This window comes from Trichomonas vaginalis, chromosome V (genome assembly GCF_026262505.1).
Source record: "Trichomonas vaginalis G3 chromosome V, whole genome shotgun sequence".
NCBI classification, from domain to species: Eukaryota; Parabasalia; order Trichomonadida; family Trichomonadidae; genus Trichomonas; species Trichomonas vaginalis.
This window is the reverse complement of record NC_067207.1, coordinates 24,840,122-24,864,672: the sequence shown is the minus strand read 5'-3', so window position 1 is coordinate 24,864,672 and position 24,551 is coordinate 24,840,122. Positions and strand designations below refer to the sequence as shown.

Below are 24,551 nucleotides of genomic sequence, written 5' to 3'. Positions count from 1 at the left end.
CCAATGGATGTGGGTTCGGTAACCCGGCGGTCAATGTGCAATTCTAACGGTCTGAAAAAGATTGGATAGCGAGATATAACGCCCCAGCCGTAAATGGGTTCGGTTTTCCTCTCAAAGTTCTCAAAAAATTGAGTTAATCCACGGTTAGAAAAGTGGGTTTCCAAAAAATATTGCCGTGTAGCGGAGAATTTTTGATTTCTTTGTTTAATAAAATATAGAAAGAGTACTCAAAATACATATGTTTTTCTCGTTAAACTCTATATTTTTCTTGAATTTTTCCTCTCAAAAATTAAAAATTGAGATAAAAATAAGGAAAAAACTACATTTTATATCGTTCATTTCCCCGTGCTGGGTTCTCGCTTAAGGGGCCGGGGTCTCTCAATTTCTGTATCGTTCCCCGCTTTTTGCAACCATATTGGAAAGCACATTACAACATGTATAGATTACCAATCCATCGGTAGGAAATTGCTTCGGCAGATGTTCCAATTTTTTTTTATGTTTCTGAAATAATTGCGGTTTTTCGCATTATCAAGGTATATGAGCTGGAGATTCAGCGGGCCGAACCTTTCCGGCATTACAAAATTGCTTTCAAAGCCAGACACTACAGTAGAGATGATTCTTGATGAGCCAGCACTTACAACGGCTCTTCGTAATAATCTTCAAGCTTTGATCTCTTTCTTCGTCGATAATCATGATAATAACTCACATTTAATAGATTTAGTTTTAACCGATATTGTTCCAGATACTAAGCTTCCTGCCAAAACAACGAGATGCGCTGTACAAGTTTTAACATCGTCATCCGCAATCATAAATAAGAGCAAATTATTATTTCAACGCCTTGTTGATTTCCCACAAAGTCAATTCGCCAAAAATCAGAGATGCTGTGCCAATTATTGCCAAATTGTCGAAAATATCGCTCGTTATACATCCGGCCAGTCTCTTTCTAAGCTTACAACGCTTAAAGAATTTCTCATGAAGGATATGAACAACATCGCATTATGCGAATTGTTTGTAGTCCTTGCAACAGATCATCATCAAAATTGGATTGTAACGGAGCAGATGCTTAACGAGATGCTCTCTGATCCTAACACTCCAAACAACTTCTACATAATAAGAGCTATTGACAATATGACAAAGTCAAAGCAAAAAGTCAACAGACAATTATTCCGTTTAATCTGCCAAATCGAAATCGTTAAAAAATTACTTGCAATCGCCAAAAATGATAGCTTGAGGCCAGCTATCAATATCGAGGCTTTTATGCTCCTCGAAAGAATGATAAAGGAAATGTCACCAAACGAAGAGCTTAAGAAGTTAATCGAAACGGAGGCAGCATCATATAACTTTACTCTTGAAAGGCCAGAGGCTGTTATTTCTGCAGCTCTTCGCGTTTTCATTACAAAAGATGATTCAATCATCCTCAAAGTTTTCTCTAATACTGGTACATATTTCCGCAAGGGTATCTTACGCTCTCTTACAAATATGCCTCAAGAAGATCTTCAGGCGATCGCACAAAGAGCAGATTTAATCAAACTCTTCATGGCTGAATTCCCGAAGAATACCTACAACGGACACCTCATCCCGATCGCGGATGTACTCGATGGAATCGCAAAATCTACAGAAGGTTGGTCAGATTTTTATACAAACGTTGTAAAGACACGCGCTGAGAAAATGTCCTGCCAGTTCGGTGGCGAACATCCTCCATCAGCTATTTCCGATGCAGAAGAAGACGACGATGACGATGGAGAAGGATTTGCAGGAACTCGGCCTGCTTGCGACGATGTTGACACAGAACAACTATTCTCGTCATCAGAATCATCATCAAGCTCAGACGAGGACATAGAATACATCAGAGCTGATGCAAAGAAATTCTCATCGAGCTCAGGTAGCGATTCAGACTCTTCCGATGATGGAGAAATTCTCTTCAAGCCAAAGGGAGACTCAGCATTGAAATCCGAGTCAGATGACAGCGATGATGTATTTGGATTGTCAAAGGACAAAGGTGCTAAGCTGAAACTTGCAGATTCTTCATCAGATTCGGATTCCGACTCAGATGACCTTAAACTGAAGACTCCTTCTGTATTCCCAGCTGCAATTGGACTTCCACCACCAGTATTACCAAATCCAACACTTCCTACACCACCGCCACTTAAGCCTGATCTTACAATCTTCAGCGCTATGGGTAATCCAGGTCTTCCACCTGCAATGAAGAGCTCAGATTCAGATTCAAGCAGCGACGATGACTCTCCATCACTTCAAGCATTCCCGAAGAAGCTAACTGAAGCAAAGGTTCCACCATTCCCAGGAGCAGACGCAACTCCAACACCGGTACACGCAAATCTTCCTCCGTTCCCAGGATTACAAGATAGCACATTGCCAAAGCCAGAAGGTAATGCTCAGTTACCACCTTTCCCAGGCACTCAGCCATCCGAAATCCCTAAGACTGAGGGAAATGCTACTTTGCCACCATTTCCAAAAAGTGACTCCGACCAATTAGAAGAGAAAGTACTTCCACCATTCCCAAGTGCATCCATTCCACAGGGAGCACCAACACTTCCTCCGTTCCCTGGTTTACCAAAGGAAAATCCTGGATTCGTCGCACCTCCTTTTCCAAAGAAAGTAGAAGAGGATAGCCATGATGCACCTGCTCAGGATGAAGCTGCACCAGCGGTTGATGCGAAGGAGAACGAACAGAAGAACGATAACCAATAATTTTTATTATTCTTTATTTGATTTTATTAATTTCTGATTGATAATAACTGAGTGAGAGATGCTGTCTAAAATTTTATAATTTATTCATTTTGAATCCAAAAATAAATTCTTATATATTTTCGTTTTTTAACAATAAATAACTTTTTCAGGTTTCTAAAAGAATAACCACATCCCTGACTTCCAAAATATTAATAGAAAAGTTAAGGTTTCTTATTGATTTTTATTTTCAAGAAAATCATATCATCCATGATATAACACATACTAACATTATTAATTTATACTCTTAGTAATGCATATTTTAAGTAATTATACATAGTAAATAAAATTTTTATTTATCAAATAAAATTAAGTTGTAAATAATCAAACAAGGCATAAAAACTAAACTAGAAAATATCATACTTATTCGGCGTAAACTTGAGCTGCTCTAGTTTTCAGGTAAACGTAAACAATGAAACCAATAATGAGCGCAACATCACCGAAAAATTGCATTAAAAAGCAATCCCTACTTATAGTATCACAATGGAAAAATACTGATACTAAGCCAATTGCACTTGATTGGAATAATACACCGAAGAAGATTGTTGAATCTTCTGTAAACATTCTAGCAAACCATGACTCTTCATCTACGTATGAAGCTTGAATTCTGGATGTAAAAAGTATGAAGAAGATAATTGCTGCTATTTGCATTAAAATTCCAAATAATGGCCACCAGTTGTGAGTTACTGCACAGCCTGCAATATATAAAACTATTGCAATTGTACTAAAAATTGCTAAAATAATATAGGGTAAAGCTGGAATCATTGATACGTTATTTTTGTGAAAATTCTTCTCCTTCTGAAAAATTTCGATAAATCAAATTTCACATTTGATGAATGATATAAACGAGATACATTATTTTCATTGTGTGCTCCGAGTTTCGTTTATTGAGTCGTTGGAATGGATTGATTGTCAAATCTTCAACATGCTTAAAATCTTCATTAACAGTTTTTATAATTACTTTGTGGTAACAAATGAGACAGGAAAATTGCCAATTTCATGTACGAACTTGATTATGATGCAATTATGGTGTTAGCTAAAGATTTTTACTAGTAGACAACAATATTGTACAGACTAAGATAAACTAAACAAAATTTATAAAGATATCAAATGTAAATTATTCTCGATTAACTATTTTTACCATATCAGATTTGGTCATGAATTTCAAATGTCTTAGAATACAATAGTCAACATATTGAATCACATTGTGCTCTATTTAAAAACAGGGTAAGCATTAATGCAGAAAATTGGGATTCGAGAGCAGCATTTAACAATACTCTCATGTTTCAATGATAAATGGATATAAAGAAACGCCTTTGATTGTTTAGAAACATCAGAGCTGCTTACTTTATATTGCCTCAATACATGGATTCGAATAAATTTCAATCTTCTTATTCTAATGGCATTGATATTATTGTAAAATATTATCTCCAATGCACTGCGCTTCACATTAATGCTAAAGGTCAATGCAGTATAATAAAGTGATAATGGAAAGAGGCTCATCGTAAAAGTTGAGGAGATATTAAAACAATAGATATTGAAGATAAAACAGCACAACACATTGCAGTATTATTAAATAGGATATGTATTAAAGAGCTGATAAGTATTTGCTAACTTGATTTTATTATATATATCCCATTATTTATCTTTATTTCTGCAGCCAAAGATTTCAATTTTATTCAAAAAGATAATAACTGAGGAACATAAATGAAGAAAATTCTACGATTGTGTATTGTAGAATTTTTTGTACTTAAAACTTTAGATTCAGCTTCTAATCAATATCCTATGAAACAATAAATAATGATTATTACTACCATTCGATAACATTTCATCGTTAATTTTCCAACATAAATTAATCATCGTTTCCAAACACACCCACAATAAAAATATTTCAATATGCGAAAAAAAATTATTCTTCATACTTCAATTTACATTATATAAACGTCATCAGATCAGCTCAAAATCCATGTCATACATATATCTTTACTAGCTAACCCATGTTTTACTAAAACAATTTTCTGAATAAACATCAGTATTGTAATTTGACCAGAAGAGATATGATCGACTTATAGAGTACAAGTCATCAAAGTAAATTCAACAGATTTTTTATAGTTAAATCATCAGGATCAATTGAAAATACCGTTTCTATTGTACAATAAAAGTGACAAAAATAATCGATAGTAAATTGTTCGAGTTTTTATTCTTTTTAGATGACAATACCAATGAATGAAAGAAAATAATTCAATTAATGTAATAAACAGAAATTCATCAAAAGTGACAGCTCTCAATTTTTTGACATTTGTAAATTCTAAATTGAATGAGAAAAATGAAATAATACTAAGCATAATACAATATTCTAGATTTAATTATAATTAGGGAAAAGTTAGTTTTGAGAGTACTTTTCATAGGCATATAGAATGAAATCTTCTGAAAAATAATATCACATAAACTCATATTATTTTCTAATATATAACTATTTTATATAAAAATCAAATTCAATGATCTTAAAAGCGAAGGATAAACCTCAAAATTTACGAATATAATGAGTGGGAATATAATGCTTATCTATCATAAAACCATATGAAATATCAATTTTTGCTTTTAAGATCATTGAATTGGATTTTTATATAAAATAGTTATATATTAGAAAATAATATGAGTTTATGTGATATTATTTTTCAGAAGATTTTGTGTTCTTCTTCAAAATTTTATTTTTTTATTAAAAAGAATCTTTACAAAATATACATTTACTTTAATTAATATTTAAAAACGTGCTCTATCAAAAGTTCCAAAAATTCAATATTTTAGCTTTTCTGAGGTGTCACTTTTGATGAATTTCTGTTTACTACATAAGACAGTGAAATTCAGAGCGACAATCAAAAGTATAATGAAAATTTGAGAACTCTGAATTTATTGTAAACTTCGTTTTCTTATTAGTGACTGTGTAAACAAATTAATGAGTGGAACAATTTTTGATGCGGCTCTTTCGGGCCTATTACAATCGTTCTACCATCAATTTGAACGCAATATGAAGAATTTTGATCAAGGATTTCAAAATCGAAATTATAAAATCCAAGAACTTGATAATTTCTTCTACAATATATTCATATCAGTCCCTAATTACTTACCATCATACTCTAGTTTCCTGAAAACGATCATCTCCATCGCATTACCAAATAAAACTGCGTCTCTCGTTGTTATGCTTACAAAATTCAATGACAGGCTGAATAGTTACGATAACAATACGCAACAGTTTTCAAATTATCCAGGTATATCTATAAAAACTACAGCAAATCAGAACAATTTCCTTAATTTTTTAGCAGTCTTTGTTATATCAGATATTATTCGAGAATACTCAGTAGAATTAATAAATAGGCAATTATTTCCAAAAGATCTAATTCCTAAGCTCATTAATTCGATATTTATATTAAGTCGCTTAAAAACACAGTTTACAATGACCGAATATGAGTTATTTCGTAAATGGTCAATTATACTGAGTCGAGTTTCACAAATAGAGATGTCAGAAATCATTAAATATTTTCCACAATTCATCGATGAACATAATCTCGGTCCATTGATCACGGTTTGCCAACATATTCATGGAAATGAACAGTTCGTTGAAGTAATTTTCAACTACATTCAGTTCTACAAACGAAAGAAAATACTTACAAATCCCATTTTGACATGTTTTGCAAACATTATCTCATTATCAACATGTGGACTCGAATGCTTAAACAAAATCTTTGATTTCTCTTGGAATCTTCGTTCTTCAGAGCAAAATAAAAGTGGAGCAATCGACGTAATTACAAGTCTCTTTCCATTGATACCTGATAAGGCCCCAAGAGTTCAACAGTTCTACAAGAGCAGAGTTTACAAACATACGCTTCTGTTGAAAAATTGGAAAGATCTGCAACTGCTTTTTTGAGATTAATAAGAGGAAACATACACAACATGAAATTCATCGATTTCTTATCAGAAGAATACGTTTTTAAGCCACAAACTAAAAACGAATACGTTTCTGACTTCATGGAGAATTTTTTTACGAAATCTCCCATGGAAACATGCCCAGGCGTATTTATAGATATACTAGTTATGCTTGCTGCTCTTGATTATGAAGGTTTTGTCCAGCAATTGCTGCCAAATGCTCTTCAAAGAACAGATATTGTTCATAACTTAACGTTGCATGCTCTATGCCATATATTTACACCTGTTTTTATTGAAAGAGCAAAGTACACAGAAGCACAGCTCGAAAGAATCAGAGCAATTTCACATTCTTTTGTAATTCATGATTTATCTGGCTTAGAAAAGATTCCAATGGCAGGATATGATCCATTCTTGAATACTTTAACCTCCAGATCAACAGATGAAGACGTTGAACTGTTTATTACAAAAAATAGATTAACTTTTGAGCCACACCTCTCGCAAGTCAATAAATTATGTACATTTGGTCCACAATATACATCAAAACTCGCATTGGCTCAAGTTACAAGCTCAATTCTGAAGTTTGACGATGCGAACGATAAAATTTTGGCAAAATCATTATTAACGCTTTTGTCATGTTCAGATGCTCTTATACATCTAGCAGCGCAAACATCTATCGCAAAAATATTCAAGAAAAACGATGCTGTTCTTATTCAACATTGTTTTGATAATATTTTCAACGGATCTCCTGAATTAAGACGTAATTCATTAGATACAATACTATTAGTTATTAAAAACGGAACAATTTCAACAGAACTCGCTCAAAAAATCACAATTTTGTGTATTGTTTTATTATCAAGTAGTTTACGCGACATAAGGATCATTTCAACAACTATTATCAAACACATAGCAAAGAACTGTGATTTTCAGCTCATAAAACTGTTTTCTGACAGAAAAGAATTTATTGAAGAGGAAGTTATCAGTTTTCTTAGGATTTCCAACGTTTCCGATACAACATCCAACATAAAAACCATCATAGACGTACCAGATTGGGAAACTGTCGCTTCTTCGAACTATGATTCGATTTGGAGATATTATTTCTCCACTTTAATGACAATAATCATCGAAACTAAGCCTGAAATGCTTGAACAAATAAGATCAACAGGCTTAACAATCAGTAAAGCAGCATTTACACCCGAATCAACTGGAAATGCAGTTACATATCTTTCCATGATGGTTTCTACGTTTGCTGGCGAGGATGGAGATAGTAACTCAGTGATAGAAAGCTGCGTGGAGTACATAAATACCATTGTTCGCTCAAGAAATTCAACTCATATCACACATCTCCTTCAAGCCATGCATTTGATGAACTACAAAGTATTGCCATCAATGTTTACCATCATTACTCAACTAGATCCTCAATTTTACCCAGAAATAACCGCTGCACTCAGAAAAGTCATTCAAAACCCGTCATTCTTCACAAATATTTTTTTAATCGTTTTCAACACAATTGTTCAATTTCTGGCATCACTTCAAAAGTACTTCTTTTCTAATAAAATGTGTTCTCCGACCGAAATGAGATGGGATGCGAAAGCAATTGAGACTGTAAAAGTGAAAAATGAAATGTGCATCAATTATTGTACGATTGTATCAGCCGTTTTCAACAACATCAGCGGTAAAGTTACTGAGGATGAGTGGCCGCTTCCATCCAGACAGCTAATGACCCGAATTCTCATACAATGGGTTAATATCCCCGGAAATTTCGAAAATTTACACGAACATGCCATAAATGCATTAGTCCCTGTGCTTTGTGCAGGCACGATCTTCACTAATGGATTCGAATTTGACCCTTCTCTCATGTGTAAATTAATAGATATTCAAGCCGAAGGGTATTTGATCCTTAATTTCCTTTTAACGTTCCACGTCGACATTCTTATGACCGAGTTCATCATCTCCGCGTTCATAGAACCTCCTCATACCGCGCAAATGTTTCAAGATGCGATCATCCAAGCAATTGATTACTGTATGAACAGTACAGCACTTGTTATGCATATAGGACCAATGGTATTGTTCGCGAACTCCATTTTCGACACGAATTACGAAGGTTCGATCACGATTTTCACGAAATTAGCTGATGTTTTCATAAGTGAGAAATCAACAGTGATTATACAAGAATCACATGATGACACATCATTTATTTACACATTGTTTGATTTCGCAACAGAAAACGTCATCAAATTCGGTTTAAATATCTTAAAAGAAAGAGCGAACAGAAAATTACCTTTGAAAAAATTAGTGTCTATTCTTGTACCATGGTTTTCGAAGATCAAACTGTTACCTACAAATTCAAGTATCTCTAATGTTGATCCTTTCTATCGCATCTATAATGTTCTTTCTTTTATTGATGAGATGTGTTTGACATCGAATGTTTTTGATGAAGAACAATTATTGTTGTTTGCAGAAATTTGGGACAAAATCATGTCAAATCGTGAGAATTCTAAGATTGTCATGATCTCTTTGTATAACAATGAAAGCGAAGAAGTGAAAGCGAAAATATTTAAGTTACTTTGTAACAAACATTCAGATGTTGTTTGTAAATTTTTGGCAAAAAGATGTAGATTTTCTTATTGGTATTTCTGTATGATCCATAATTTATCGATTGAAAGAATCTTTTGGTCATTACCTATATTGCAGTTATGTTTCCAAAACCATATAGAAAACGCTGCACCTTATTTCACAACTGTTTTACATTTTTCTATTTTGTTTTATCATGTTGCGAAAGGTTTGTTTGATACATTAATAGGAATTGCAGGCGAAGACGTCGGAATACAAGTAGAACAGATATTATGTACTTCTAGTATGGATCAATCCAAAACTATTCATGGAATCGTATCAGAAGTTGCCAAAAAATTGCGTTCAAATCATTCAGAAACTGCTGTTGAAACATGGACAAATGAAGCAATGATTTGGGCAACATGTTGTAGATCTTTAAAGCATGCAACAAGAGCTATGGTTATTTTGTCATCTTTGGAAGGACAACTTGATATTTCTTTCATGACATTGTTAAAGACATCAGTGACTTTCCATTTATGTGCAACTCCTTTCGATAATTATAGTAATTTCGGGAATTACATGGAAGCTATTTATGCAATTTTATCAAATAATGTTGAATTTCCTCAATGTTCTCAATTTTGTTTTGAATTCGCTATAAGATTTATATCGATTGCTCCTTTCGCGAGAAGAATTAATAAGAACGCACTTCCTATTTTCATGAAATACTTCTCAAAGAACCCTGTAGCAATCACTGATCATCCTGATGTAATTGTTGTTGCTTTCTTGCCATTTTTGTCTGATTTGGAAACAAATTCAGAAAATTATGAGATTTTGGAGAATTGTATTACAACATTTGAGTCTAATGAACTGTTAAGGATCAAGACTATTTATGATCGATCGATCAAACAAACGAAAGAAATTGAAGAAATCTACAAACAACTTTTAGATGAAGTAAATTTAACAACACAAGCAGAAAAACTTCTTGATTTCTATGGAATCATGTTAGAAGATTCATCAGATGACTTTGCAACATCTATTATCTCAGGATCTATTGATTTACTTAAGAAGTTCAAAGATTCATTGATTCCAGATCACATCCAGACAATATGTCGATGTTGTTTGAAACGTGTTTATTCAGTTCCTTTGTCAGTTGAATTCATTTCATTAGTTTCAGAATTTAAATTCAACATTGTTTCATTGGAAAGCGAGATTGAAGCAGACATTGATTCTAATTGGGCCGATTATGTTGTTGCAGGATTGGATTCATTGCATACTCCTCCAACAGAAAGAGTTTTGGCATCAATGTACGCAATCATAACTATCTCATACCGAAATGGCTCACCAAAAAGGTGACATTTTTGGCGCCAATAATTTGATTTTTCTGATTCTTTCTATTTAGATATATTTATTTAATATTCATATTCCTTTATATTGCCTCATATTATTTCCCATTTTTAATCATATTATACAAATCTTTAATAATTTTTAATGTTTTGAGCTTCAAAATCTTGTTCTAACTATTTTCATTCATATATCCTAGAAAAAATTAAAAAGTTTTTTAGAAATAAAAATGTTTGTATGTAAAGTATTGAAAATATTCTAGATGAGAAGACATTCTCCAGAAGAGATTGATATTGATTGGCTTTGTGAAGCCATCACAAAATCAAATAATGGAGTTAAGTTAACTGATATTTGCGCGAAAGCTAAAATAAATCATGAAGGCAGAGTTATATATAATCATACTATCTTAAAGTATTCCTAGAAATTTCCAAAATTAACCGAAATATAACTGTACAGAATTACTATTTTCGAGATAAAATTCATATGGAAATACTAATTCATAACGCTTTATGTTATATAAAATTTAATTTATAAAAATTTCAAAATAAATCAAATTTAACACAATGAATATAACTGCAATCGAGGTTTTTGACGATTGATTCTTACGAGAAGTTTTCCAAACTTTGAGTTAATGTCAAGACATTAACTCAAAGTTTGGAAGTCTAATAAGGGGAATTGTAGGCTATGAGGTACTGATTATATATCAATGCCTCATAGCCTGCAATTCCCATTAGAAATCGGAGAAACTTTGTCCGCATAACTTATGATGCGGACAAAGTTTCTCCCATTTCTACTTAGAATGAAAGGGCAAGAGGTATATAGGTACACTATATATCTCTTGCCCTTTCCTTCTTACCTAAAGACTTCCAATCTTATTTTTTTCAATTTTCCCCTAAATTTAAATCTTATATAATATAAATAAAATGCATAATATCAATCACAAAAATTAATGTTTATTTTTTTAATTAAAATTGCCGCGCAATTTAAGGTTTTCTGTCACTTTTTTGTTAACCATTTCGGTACGAAACAGTACGCAATCATAACAACATCTACATTTGACAATCCTCCAAAAGTTTATCCATTTGATATACAGATGGACACATACAATCTTTTGAAGAAATCAGCATTGGGATCATACCACACTAGTGATATCAGGAGATGGTCATCATCATTTTATGTTTCACCAAACGACGTCAATTTCTTGAATAAACGAAGGAAAGAAGAGAAAAACGCCGAAAAAGAAGAAATTAAGATCGAACCATTGAAAGTACGAGATATCAGAGAAGTATCAATTGATGAAACTGTTATTGATCTCACTCCTGTTTCTTTTGTTGTTGATCCAAATGATTTCTTGAAAATCGAATAATTTTTATTTTTATTTATTTTTTTTGTTTTGTATTTTATATTATTTTTCCTTGTTAAAGATATAAATTTATTGTATTATATTGTTTATTGTATCAATTGCAGATGAGATAGCATCTTCCTTTCTTAAATCAAAAATAGAACTTTCGATGATAAAAGCAAAGCACTCAACAAAATTGAAATATGAAATTTGTCTTCTTGAAAGATTAGCAGATCTTTTTGATCAGAAAAGATATTACAGAGTTTCTTTAGTATTTGGGAACTACACAATATCCTTCATATTCAATACTCAGAACCATATTCATTTATTAAATGAAACGCTAATAATGTAACCCTTATATTTATTATCAATTTAGTGTTAATTTGCAAAATCCTTGTTTGATACATTAATCGGAAATGTAAGCATAGATGCCAGTACATAAATGAATCAGCACATAAGAAATATTGCGCGTTTCTATTATTAAATTTAGTTAATCAAATAACAGTGAATAATTTATCTCCGACGGTTGTTCAATTTGCGATAGAAATATTCATTTTGACTAGTCTTATTTATAGGATTAATATTTTGAAATTCTGGTTGGCAAAAATCAGTTGAAAAATGAATCAATTTGTTGGTAAATGGTTCTCTTGGATTCAATATGTTGACGTTTATTGCATTACATGTTTTTGGAATTGATTTGTCAATATAATTATTGCTTACTATTAAAAATTGACTTTTTCTATCTACATATATCAAACAAGAATTTTCTGGAGATTTATTGTTGATAAAAGAACAAATTTCCACTGTAAATCTATTATAATTATGGTAAATAATTCCATATGATGAGTTCTTATTGGTATTATTTATTATATTACATAAATTGATATCCGAGTCATAAGTTAAAGATATTATTGTACCATCTTGATTTGTTGCTACATTATTAACAGCGGTTGTATAATCAATTTTTATGAATTTATTTACGATTACTTCAAAATGACCAAAAGTTTCTTGATTTGTTGTACTTGATGAGAAATTTGTTGATGAAACTAAAATATTACCTCCTTTTGAATAAATTGAACGAGATCCAGCATCTTCTTTTCCTAAATCAAAAAGAGAACCTTCAGTGATATTGCTTATGCTATTTCTTACAAAATCGACATATGAAAATTGACCTTCATTTTGACTTTGACATTTTGTACAACAAAACTTTCTTTGAACAATTGAAGCTTCTAAAGTACTTCTGAAGCGAATGCAACATCCCTTTTGATTTGAACTGCAATTACTAAAGGCACAACGATTATGTTGGATTGAAGTCTTCGAATCAACATTAAAATTGATGATTTGGGTACTACAATCAAAGAATATGCATTGTTTTAAGTAATATTCACCTTTGCCATCTGGTATTGCACAGTTTTGGCAATTTTTAATTTCTTCGCCTCTAAATTGATTTTCAAAGTAGATCTTCCATACACTATCATCATTAGCATGCAACATTCTATTTAATGTATCAAAGGTAGCTGATAACATTCTATTTATGATGCAAAATTATAAATAATTTCCCAATATTCTTATTTTGATCTGAATTGACTCACTTTTTGAATCAACACATACAATCATTTCTATGAAACGTCTTTATACTTTTTTCTCAAAATTTTTATCATCATAATTTCATTTCATGAATTAAATTAATATTTTGTATTTCATTCACTTTTTATATTCGATCATGATTTTTTTTCCCAAAAAGGTATTGGTGATAACATCAGTATATAATCATTACACTTTCAAATTTAGTATTGAATACTAATATTATGATGATTTTAAGTATAAAATTGGTCTTACAAGTTTACATTATTTAAATTATGATGAAAAATGACAAATTAGCCATGGATAATCTTCATTTTCATATTTGAGCCATAGTAGTAGGATATGACGGGTTTAGTGACTTTTTTTGTTACATCTATATATAGACGATGCATTAAAATATATTTATTTATAAATCATTAAAAAAATTAACATTAATTTTAAAATAATTTATTTTTTTATCTTTTATAAAAGAAGCTATATATAGATGATGTCAGATATTCCGCGATTAATTAAACATTGTTTAAATCCTGAATGGGTTAAACTTCAATCTAAAAATGAAGATTGTGAATTATTAAATGAATATGAAAGCCAAAATAAGCTAATGAGGTATAAATATAATGATAAAGAATATTTAATTTCATGGAATCAATGGAGTCATAATCAAAGACCTCATAAACGAGAAGAAGAAATTGAAAATAATGAAATGGAAATCATTGATGACATTAAAGAGGATGGAATTCCTAAATTTTGTAGAAAAACCTTTAGAACTAAGTTAGGAGCATATAAACGTAGAGTATTAAATCCTGAATACATAAAACATTTATTTAAAAAGGAAGACTGTGAATTATTAAACGCTAATGAATATGAAAATGCTAAATCAAAACTGAGATATAAATATATTGGAAGTGATGAAAGGTGTAAAGATAAAGATAAAGTTTATTCAGTTTCATATAATAACTGGCACACGTTAGGGATAAGAAAACATTTAGGAGATTATGGGAAATGTTCTGAATTCTTTAAATCTAGTATGTACGAGAGAATAAAATAAATTAGAAATAATTATTTTCATGAATGAAAAATAAACTTTAAAAATTCATGTCTTACGAAAAATTAAAACTTAGTTATGTTTATTATTTTATTTTTTTATTTTGTATGAAATGAGCGTCAAAACTAACAACGTTAAAAAATTAGGATTCACAAACGAGGAAATAAAGGATATATTAGAGGAGGTGGGTTATGAAGTTAATAAATATTATTTAAGAAATTGTCAAAAATTTGCCGAGTTATTAAATGATTTAGATTATGATGGAAAAATGAATAAAGATGATGTTATAAATTTCTTATATCCCACATCTGAAGAAGAAAAACCTAAAGAACCTGATGTTTTCCCTGAATATTATGAAGAACGGATTAAAGATGATGAATACAATGAAATTGAAAGACTGAAAAAAATAAGAGATGAAATAGATGAAAAATTAAGGAATTAAGAGAAGTTGAAAAATATAATGAAAATGAAGTAGAGGGTTTAATGAATATCCCAGCTTCAGAATCAGAAGTACAGAAATCTCATGAAGAAAGATATAAAAATTATGTCTCAGAATCAACACAAAATTTATTAGATGGTGAAATAGACGAAACACTTTCAGAAGAAGGTACTAAATTTATTCGTAAACATAAGTTACAATTTATTGATAATGAAAAATACCCTTGTATCTTACTTTCACCCCTTTAGATTCTGAGAAATTCAAAAAAGCTCTTAAAAACGTGACATATGCAACTAATACGATTAAGAAAGAAGATCATGATATTTACACAAATTATTATTTAAATAAATGCACAGGTGTTGATAAAGTTTTTGATTTATTAGATAAAATATCAAAAGAAACCATTGGAACCTATAAAATTTTGTGTGATTGTGGTTTCATTATTGAAGATACCAATAATGTTTCATATGAAAGAACAGCACCGAAGGAAGACGAAGTTGAAAGGTCTATACCATTCGTTATTAAGAACATAAAAGATATGAAAACTTATAAACATTATATTTATTCATTTATTTCAGAAAAAATGGAAGCAACCCATAAAACATCTTCTCATCATTTTATAGCTATTCATACATTCCTTTTCAAAGTTGTGAAATTAAATAAGACAGGAATTAGATTTAATGTATCAGGGTACGCATTCTTGAGTAAATTAAAATGTATTCGTCACGTCGCAGATGATAAAAATTTATGTGTTCTTAATTCATTTTATGGGCTTTAAAAAATAAACTTTATTTTTATTTATTTTTTAATTTTTATTCTTACATAAATGAACAAAAACGGAACAGCTAAAATGAATGATAATCAAATTAGAGCAGAAGGTAGAAGGTTATTTAAACGCTTCTATAACATTCCTGATGGTGTTAATCCTAAAACTCGTAGAAGCTATTTAAATGAAGCAATAGATGCATATGAAGGGTTTGACATTTCATCAGAAAGTGAGAGATTAGCGAGAATGTTAAATGTTAATATTGATTTCTATTATTGTGATCCTCAACCAGAAGACGTGGACATAAATAAGGTAGACTTTCCATTAGTGGAATCAATAATGATAGATCCAGAATTTGAAACAGTAAATATTTTATTAACACAGAGTCCATGTGGAAAACTTCACGCTGACAGAATAACAGACGTTGAAGCACTCACCGGCTATAAAGTTTGTCCATATTGTAAAGAAGAAGTTTATTCTATCCGTGATGATCCAGAAAGGAAAAACCAAAGAAGATTTTTAAAGCATTGTGAGAAATGTAAAGAAAATAATGGAAGATTAATTCAAGACGTTCAATTGCAAAAGACAGCAACCATATGCACCACATATTACGAAACAGAAGATATATCAGTGGTTATTAGCTCACAATTTGCAGAAATATTATAACCGACAAGATATTATATTACTTTTGACTTCGAAACATTAGAGACTAAAGAAGAATTACAACTTTCTGAGTGTGCAACTTTGAACGCTTACTTAAAACCATTCATGGTATCATCAACGGTTAAATTAAATGATAAAACATATACGAGGAATTTTTGCTTAACTTCGAGTGATTCTTTTATTTCTGATTGGATTGAGTTTTTATTTTCAACCTGTTCATTAGTTGTAAATCAAATATGAGTCAATACAATGAATTAATTGAAGCCGCAAACGGCGGGGACTTTGTCCCATACATTAAATGAAAAACAGAAGGAAGCATTTAAAGAACTTCTAGATGAGGAATTCAATAAAGTGAATATCATAGGTTTTAATTCGGGAAAGTTTGATTTAAATTTAATTCTTCGTGATTTAAACACTGCAAAATGGAAAATAAAATCAATGCTGGGTTCTCTTCTCAATTTAAGCAAATCATTGTAAAGAAAACAAACGTTCCATATGAATTGAGATTTATTGACATCAGAAATTATATAGCGGGTGGGACATTAGACCAATTCACTCAAGATTTCGGAAACAATAAATCACGTGTTAAATCCTTTTTCCCTTATCAATTTATCACATGGGAGAATTACGAAGAAGAATTATATAAAGGAACCATTCACGAAAGATTCATTTTATTCAGCATTAACTCAAGAAACTATATCAGATAGTGATTATCAAATATATCTCAATGATGCTAAAAATTTTAAGAATAGATTAGAATATTTTATTCATTATTGCAATAAAGATGTTGAAATTATGATTGACCCAATCGATAAAATTATTGAAGAAACATTTGTTTATAAAATTGATATGCTTCATAATCTTTCTTTATCATCGAATGCTTCAATGATTCGTTACGCTTTAGCATATAAAGACTTTAATCCTAATGAAAAATATCCTGAGGAAGAGATAGAATCAAGTTTTGAATTAACGAAAAAGTATTGGAAATATAAAATTGAATCATATAAGAAACAAGATGAAAAAGCAGAAAGGATACTAAAAATAATGTTTCAATGGATGATTTTCAATACTATCACGATTTAATCCTTTCATCTAAATGCAAAATGTGTGGTAAAGCGTTTACATATGCAATAAACCAACATTGATAGAATCGATAATGAAAAACCACATACCAAAGAAAATTGTCAGTTAATGTGTTGTTATTGCAATGTCGTAAAATCAAATAAAGATGAAGATGTTCAACGTTTAAGAATCAATTTAAGAAATTATGCATTAAAAAATAATTTACCAATGACTTTAGATTCAGTTGAAGCTTATCACATTCTCCGTAATGGAATTACTGGTGGTCTATCAAATGTTCAACATCGTGTTAATCTTAAAGGAATCACGCACATTAATAAACTTTCATATAGTCCAGAAACTAAAACTGTATCAAATGAGGACACCACCAACATTATGACTCATTTCGTTGGTGTTGATTTTAATTCATTATATCCTTCATCATTTTCATCTAATCCTCATGATTTCATTCAATATACTGACCATAAAATGTATATGCCGGGAAGATTGAATGGTGTTATCATTTGTGATACAGCAACAAAGAAAGCAAAAGCACTGGGAATAATTAAGAAGAAAAATACTTTATTCGTGGCTGAAGTAAAGGGTCACATTGATGAAAAATACATTAATGATTACATAAACTTTTTACCGATAATAAGAAACTTAGATATTATCACAGATGAAAAAACAATTGGCAGTTTTATGTATAATTACATGAAATCAAACAATCTACCAGTTGACCAGAAACAGAGGAAATTAACTCAGTTAGCATCAACACACAACCAATATCAACCATTTTCTTCTTATTATCTTTGGTATCTAATAGACAGATTTCATTTTATCATCGATGATATTCAATCAATTTTAACATTTACGAAAAACACTTGTTTTAATGAATTTGCGAACGAATTTATGAACGAAAGACAAAAGGCTGAATTAGAAGGAAATAAAGGAAAAAGTTTATTTTGCAAGATTTCACTTAATGGATCATATGGTTACGATGCAATGAATACGCAAAATTACGCAAAGACTAAAATAATGAATGCACAGAAGGCACGCGTTGCATGTATGTCAAATAAGTTTAAAAACATAAGAGAAATAGGTGAGATACATATCAAGTGATGCTTAAAGATAGATTTTATAGATGTGATACATGTTTACAAGAGGCATTCTTCACTTTAGATAATGCTAAATACTGGTATTTGTTTTCATTTATGATTTTATGTATAAATGCATGAATGTTAATCGTTTTCATTTCATTGAAGGTGATACTGATTCATCTTATTGGGCAATCGCTGGCGACCAAATCTTCCTAACACTCAAGCATTTCAAGCAATTGTTACCGATAAACAATTTTATGATAAAAACATTTTCAAATTCGCACCATTTGATTTCTTCTGTTTTGATGAGAAATTTAAACCTAAATTAAAGAATAAAGCTGAAGAAAAAGCACATGAGAAGAAGTTATTGGGTTTAGCAATTGAGAAACAAGGTGATAACATGGTTGCTTTATGCCCTAAGTGTTATACATCATTCAACGGTTCAATTGATGGAAGTGATTTTAAAAAGATTGCACAAAAAATGAAAGGTGTTAGTTTACGACAAAATAAACAATTAACACCTAAAAATTATTTGGATATAATAAATGATAAAGTGATATTTGATGGTCAGAATATTAATTTACAACTTAAAAACGGGTCAATGACTCGCTTAACAATCGGTAAGACTGCATTAACAGGAGCACACACTAAGGCTGTATGTTGTGAAAATGGATGTTGTATGCCATTTATTTAATACAATTTAAAAACGTAGGGGTTGAGTCATGAATTTAAAATTTTATTTTTAATAAAATGCCACAGAAGAGACAAAAGGAACCGAATAGATTTATACCAAATGGTTTTAACTTTCAGATTCCAAATAATCAACCGCAACGAATTTTTCAAATCCCACCACAGCATCAACAGCAGCAACAACGACCACCACCCACAACGTCAACGGAGAAGAACATTCACCCCTGAAGAAAGAAATTTCAATAATTTGATGCGTCAACAAAATCAAGGTTTGAGATTTTATCCGGGCAGTAATGGTATACATATAAGGCATCCAAATTTAGATAGAAGATATACCGCTGAGATTCATATTTTACCTAATAATACGGTTAATTTTGCTGGATTTTATGATCATCATCAGGAAATCTGGACTCCACCATTTGATACCGTTTTAGAAGGAGGAACCGTTAATGATGCGATTCAATATGTAAATAATGGTTTTGATACTATGATTCAAAGAGGTGGGCACCCTTAAAACATTTATTTTATTTTTATATAAATGGATAACGCAGATTTAGAAAATTTAATTGATGATTTAGTACTTAATCAAAATTTTCTTAATTATTATGAATTAAAATCATATCTCCAAAAACATAATAACAATATAACGGGTGATGATATGGATTATTATTATTCCTATTATAAAAATGAAATTTTGAAATATCATGATAAAATAATTTCTAAAATTAAAGACAAAATTAAAAATAATGAATATACAAAGGGAAAAACTAAATCACAACTTAAACAGTTGAAAGATTTCAAAAATAAAGTATTAACAGAAAAAGATATTGATGAATTATATAAATTATATAATCCTGAGCCGCAAAAGCCAAAGGAACAAAAACAAAAGAAGAAAAAGCCGAAAACAACACCAAAAGAGAAAGTAGCAAATGTTCAACAGCTAAAGGTGCAAAACGCCCAGGTCCTTCAGACCATAAATGAAGCACAAGCTTTAATTTATGATTCATTAGTTAAACCATATTCAGCCCGACTTTTAAATGAAGATCAACTTTTGGAATTCATCCTTCAACATAAACTCGAAGCGGGAAAGTATATCAAACCTTTATATACAGCATATTTAAAACAAATGAATAGAATACATCCAGAATTAATGAAAGGAAAATCAACAACTAAAACTTCATCATCCAAAATCAAAGCAGATAAAATTAAACCACTTGCAACACCAAAACCTCCAACGACAGTACCTCCTCCTCCTTCAGTTAATCCTTCATCATTCACTTTATTATATCCATTTCAAACATTAAAGAAGCAAAAAGATTTTAAAAAGGATTTCAAGATATTAAATAAACCAATTGACCCGAAAATTCAACCGTTAAAGGAAAAATTTAGTCGCCCTTCATTTGCACCATATCCATATTCATACGAAATCGATCATCTGGAATATTCAAAAGGAAACCTTACTTATTTATTTGCCATTAACATTAACACTAGATATTTATATTGCATTCCGGTGAAAGGGAAAACAGAACAGGAAACAAGAAGAGCTATTCAATACTTACTAGATCATGAAAGAGTAGATAATATAAGGGGTGATGGTGATAAAGGATTTCAGGCAGCTATGGCTCATTATTTCCCACAAATTAATTTTTACTTCTCATCTTCTCCATATACGTTTCATAATAAAATAGTTGATGCGGTAATGAGAACTCTTAGAGATGCGTTAGGGGTTAACGGTCAGATATACTGGGATGGAAATCATGACTCCATCATACAGCAGTTAGTATATTATTACAATAATACATGGCATAGAACTATAAACATGAAACCAGTGGAAATGAAAAATGATATTTCAAAAGAATGGGAATATATTAGAAAGCAAATGGAAAGGTTAAATGATGTTAAACGTGAACAAATTAATTCGGGGCTCATGAATTTTAAACAAGGGGATAAAGTTTTGATTCATCTCGATTATGGAAAAACTAATAAATCAATGACAAAAAGAAGACGAAGATTTGACACAATAGCTGAATTTGTTAGATATATTAACGGCAATGCATTAGTTGAAGTTGACAATAAATTAATAGAAATTCCGATTTATTTTATTACTCCATTATATTTAAATAATATTTAATTTTTTTATTTCGTAAGAAATGAGTGACAACAAAGCAGCCAAGAGTCCTGATTCAATTAAGATTCAGAGTCCAGACAATGAATATAAAAAGAAACTAAACAGAATTAAATCAAAAATATGCTATTACAAAAAGAAGCCGCAATGCGGTGGGGCTGATGCCCATAAAACTAAAGTAATTGAAAACGATAAAGAGAGGAAAGAAATAATCGAAAAATTAGAAACTTACCGTTCAATCCTTAAACTGAGTGAAGCAAAAATAAAAGAATTTAATAGAATAAATAAATTGATTGGAAGAGATGAATTTAATAAAGATGAATTTTTAAACTCAATCCAAATTTAATTTTTATTCCTCTTCGACAACGTCTCTTCGAGACGCCGAACCCTTCTGGGTTCTTCTTTCCATCATTACTGCATAACCGCATCTTCTCGGTTTTCGTGGTTTGTTGTTTTTAATTCGTTCTTGCATCATTTTTATCATTTCCTCCCTTGTTATGATTCGTGGTAAATTTTGAGCTTGTGGGGTATCCATTTATATAAAAATAAAATTTTGTTATCATTTATTTTATCATCATTTTATTAAGTTCATCTTTAGTTAATTTGAATGGATTCGCTAATGTTCCACCTTGAGCCACAACACTTGCCCCGGCTAATTGTGAAGAACCTGGGATAAGTACTCCATGAAATGATTTCATTGGTATCATTAATTTAGAAATAGTTGGCTTAATTAATTTTGTCATTTATGATAAAAATAAAATTGCATAATTTAAATTTTTTTCTTTCTCATTTTCTCATTTTTCTCTTTTTCATCCTGTTTTGGTTTCAGTAACTTTAATTTTAACTTTGGATCAAATATTGGGTTTCCATCTTTATCTCTTCCAATAACACCATATGGTAGAATCTTCATTTATACTAAAATAAAAATTTAAATTATGCCGTTCTAAAGTTTGTGAAACAAACATTGAGCGTTCATTGAACACGAAACCATGCATAAATTGTCATATAAGGTGGCATGTAATCTTCACCCGAGCCTGTTGGATTTGTTGTGAAAGTATGGACATGATTTCCTCCTGGTTCAGTTGGTCGAAAAGTCTTTTTTGCTGAATTGTTATAAGATGGAGATAAAACGTCATTGCCAGCTTTATAGTCTGAGTTGTATAATGGGTGGTCTCTTAATGAGTGGCTATGGTCGCCAGAAAAGTTTGTCGTTCCTGTATGAGTGTGCGCAGGTAAGTTTGCTTCTTTAATTTTCTTTGAGCCTCCTGTTTGCTTTGAAGAGTTAGCACAGTATAAGAATTTATCTACAATCTGCTGCCATGTACCGAAACCGAATACATCAGCTGGATTTGTTGAATTCATTGATGTATATATTGAACCAATGGGGTAAATCATCTCAAGAATTGTATTTAATCCATTATGAATATTGAATTTATTATATAATATTGAAACTGGGTGAGTATTTAAAACTGGTCTTGTTATCAATATTAACGTATTATTTTTGAAAATTGCTTTTCTAACATCTTGAAATTTTGTGATTTCAGACCAAGTTCTTCCATCACTACTGATATTTACTAAATCACCACATCCTAAAGCAATGAAATACCCATCAATATAAAATAAATTAGTAAATCTATAATTTCGAGTAAGTTTTGGAGTGAATGAATAAACCAATTCCCAATTTGATAAATCCTGTGATAAATAAATATGTCTGTTATAACTTACAGGATATGAATAGACCATTCCACCTGAAACGAGAACATAAACATTTGATCCATAACATAAAGCTTCAATGTCTCCATCAGCTTGAAAAATTTGTTCAAAACGACCTTGTGGTATTGAAGATGATCTATAAATTTTATCATTTTGTAGGATAAAATACATGCTGTTAATGTAATACCACTTACTTGTATAATCAATTTCCAAATCTGATGACATCATACTAAACATATAATAATTTATCCCATCCTCACTAATGAAAATTTGATTGACTTCATAAATTAGTACCCATTTATTATTAACACATCTAATAGGATTATTTGGATATTTAAATTTAGCATCTTGATTTAAATTACATTTGAACCATTGGATACAATCGAATGAATAACAAGGGCAAAAATCATCTCCAACCGTTATCATTCCCATAAATTTACCGTTATTATATTCAACATATAAAATTCTTGGATTAATGATTGGCTTTCGTGTATCAGGATTCCAAACAGATGGAGTAAATGATTCATAGTTTTTAAAATCATTTGTTTTAAAATAATAAAGCACTCCAGCTGTATAAAATAAAAATACATGGTCACTCCATCATAACATATCCATTCAAAAGAATCTATATCAAAGGTTTTATCTGATGATTTCATAAAATTTAAAAATGGTGGAGTAAAATAGACCTCTGATTGTTTTATTTCTTCATTAACAAATGATATATCAGCTTTCTTTGCTAACTCAGTATTAATGAATGAAATAACTTTTTCCTTATCTGCTTTCTTCTCTAACTCATCGTTAACATAAGTTTTATCTGCTTTCTTATTTAATTCAGTATTAACATAAGTTTTATCTGCTTTAAGGTCTAAACATCCTGAAACCCATTCTGTATCAGCTTTAACTTTAAAAGTCTCCAATGTCCATTCATGATACCATTCAACCTTTTCTTTAATTTCATTATCTTTTTCATCAACATAAACCAAATTTGCCTTCTTATTTAACTCGGTATTTACATAAACTAAATCTGCTTTCTTATTTAATTCAGTATTAACGTATTCCTTATCTGCTTTTTTCATTAATTCAGTATTAACGTATTCCTTATCTACCTTCTTATTTAATTTAGTATTAACATATTCCTTATCTACTTTCTTCATTAACTCACTATCCACATATTCCTTATCCACCTTCTTCATTATGTCATTTAGGAAACCTTCTATGAATTCCTCATTTAAATTAAATCTTCCAATCTTCAAAACTTTAGGAAATGCATTTAATGCGTAATATCTCTGTTCTTCTGGTGGAATTGATGTTATATCATCCGTTATTCCTTTAATTTTTTGAATTCATAAATAAAATTTCTTTATATTTGATATCACTGCACACCTTTGCAAACGAATTCGAAATGGTCATTTTTCAATACTATCTCCAAATCTCCATATTTCAACCTTTGCGTTTGTTCTGCCGT

The 24,551-nt window shown here is 30.6% G+C and overlaps 9 protein-coding genes and 3 pseudogenes across 12 annotated transcripts, besides 5 other annotated features; 9 read left to right on the top strand and 3 right to left on the bottom strand.

Annotated features, from left to right (window-relative positions):
* Positions 1-522: 522 nt before the first annotated feature.
* Positions 523-2,885, top strand: TVAGG3_0397850 (serine/threonine-protein phosphatase 6 regulatory subunit family; the record flags this gene model as incomplete). Its single annotated transcript, XM_001322351.2, has 1 exon — positions 538-2,709. The coding sequence occupies one exon, from the start codon at positions 538-540 to the stop codon at positions 2,707-2,709; it is 2,172 nt and encodes a 723-aa protein (XP_001322386.1).
* Positions 2,886-3,031: 146 nt separating this feature from the next.
* Positions 3,032-3,511, bottom strand: TVAGG3_0397840 (vacuolar protein sorting 55 family; the record flags this gene model as incomplete). Its single annotated transcript, XM_051232589.1, has 1 exon — positions 3,109-3,396. One exon carries the CDS (start codon positions 3,394-3,396, stop codon positions 3,109-3,111), a length of 288 nt encoding a protein of 95 aa, XP_051102319.1.
* A 1,485-nt stretch (positions 3,512-4,996) lies between these two features.
* Positions 4,997-5,033: a mobile genetic element.
* A 524-nt stretch (positions 5,034-5,557) lies between these two features.
* Positions 5,558-5,595: a mobile genetic element.
* Positions 5,596-5,701: 106 nt separating this feature from the next.
* TVAGG3_0397810 (uncharacterized protein) lies at positions 5,702-6,670 on the top strand (the record flags this gene model as incomplete). Its single annotated transcript, XM_001322352.1, has 1 exon — positions 5,702-6,670. The coding sequence occupies one exon, from the start codon at positions 5,702-5,704 to the stop codon at positions 6,668-6,670; it is 969 nt and encodes a 322-aa protein (XP_001322387.1).
* Positions 6,671-6,696: 26 nt separating this feature from the next.
* On the top strand, positions 6,697-10,572 carry TVAGG3_0397800 (armadillo (ARM) repeat-containing protein family; the record flags this gene model as incomplete). Its single annotated transcript, XM_001322353.1, has 1 exon — positions 6,697-10,572. The coding sequence occupies one exon, from the start codon at positions 6,697-6,699 to the stop codon at positions 10,570-10,572; it is 3,876 nt and encodes a 1,291-aa protein (XP_001322388.1).
* Positions 10,573-11,205: 633 nt separating this feature from the next.
* Positions 11,206-11,412: a mobile genetic element.
* A 97-nt stretch (positions 11,413-11,509) lies between these two features.
* TVAGG3_0397780 (uncharacterized protein) lies at positions 11,510-11,926 on the top strand (the record flags this gene model as incomplete). Its single annotated transcript, XM_001322354.1, has 1 exon — positions 11,510-11,926. One exon carries the CDS (start codon positions 11,510-11,512, stop codon positions 11,924-11,926), a length of 417 nt encoding a protein of 138 aa, XP_001322389.1.
* Positions 11,927-14,557: 2,631 nt separating this feature from the next.
* Positions 14,558-15,069: a mobile genetic element.
* Positions 15,070-15,796: 727 nt separating this feature from the next.
* TVAGG3_0397760 (uncharacterized protein) lies at positions 15,797-16,402 on the top strand (the record flags this gene model as incomplete). Its single annotated transcript, XM_051232588.1, has 1 exon — positions 15,797-16,402. The coding sequence occupies one exon, from the start codon at positions 15,797-15,799 to the stop codon at positions 16,400-16,402; it is 606 nt and encodes a 201-aa protein (XP_051102318.1).
* Positions 16,403-16,837: 435 nt separating this feature from the next.
* TVAGG3_0397750 lies at positions 16,838-18,082 on the top strand (annotated as a pseudogene). The gene has a single exon. A coding segment is annotated over exon 1 (1,245 nt).
* A 598-nt stretch (positions 18,083-18,680) lies between these two features.
* On the top strand, positions 18,681-19,252 carry TVAGG3_0397740 (annotated as a pseudogene). Its single transcript has one exon. A coding segment is annotated over exon 1 (572 nt).
* Positions 19,253-19,786: 534 nt separating this feature from the next.
* TVAGG3_0397730 (uncharacterized protein) lies at positions 19,787-20,356 on the top strand (the record flags this gene model as incomplete). The annotated part of the gene is made up of 1 exon (XM_051232587.1): positions 19,787-20,356. A coding segment is annotated over one exon (570 nt), but the record flags the coding sequence as incomplete, so codon positions are not given.
* Positions 20,357-20,641: 285 nt separating this feature from the next.
* Positions 20,642-24,551: part of a mobile genetic element that runs on past the window's edge.
* Positions 21,399-21,719, top strand: TVAGG3_0397720 (uncharacterized protein; the record flags this gene model as incomplete). Its single annotated transcript, XM_051232586.1, has 1 exon — positions 21,399-21,719. The coding sequence occupies one exon, from the start codon at positions 21,399-21,401 to the stop codon at positions 21,717-21,719; it is 321 nt and encodes a 106-aa protein (XP_051102316.1).
* TVAGG3_0397710 (keratin-associated protein family) lies at positions 22,379-22,735 on the bottom strand (the record flags this gene model as incomplete). Its single annotated transcript, XM_051232585.1, has 1 exon — positions 22,379-22,735. A coding segment is annotated over one exon (357 nt), but the record flags the coding sequence as incomplete, so codon positions are not given.
* Positions 23,009-24,279, bottom strand: TVAGG3_0397700 (annotated as a pseudogene). The gene has a single exon. A coding segment is annotated over exon 1 (1,271 nt).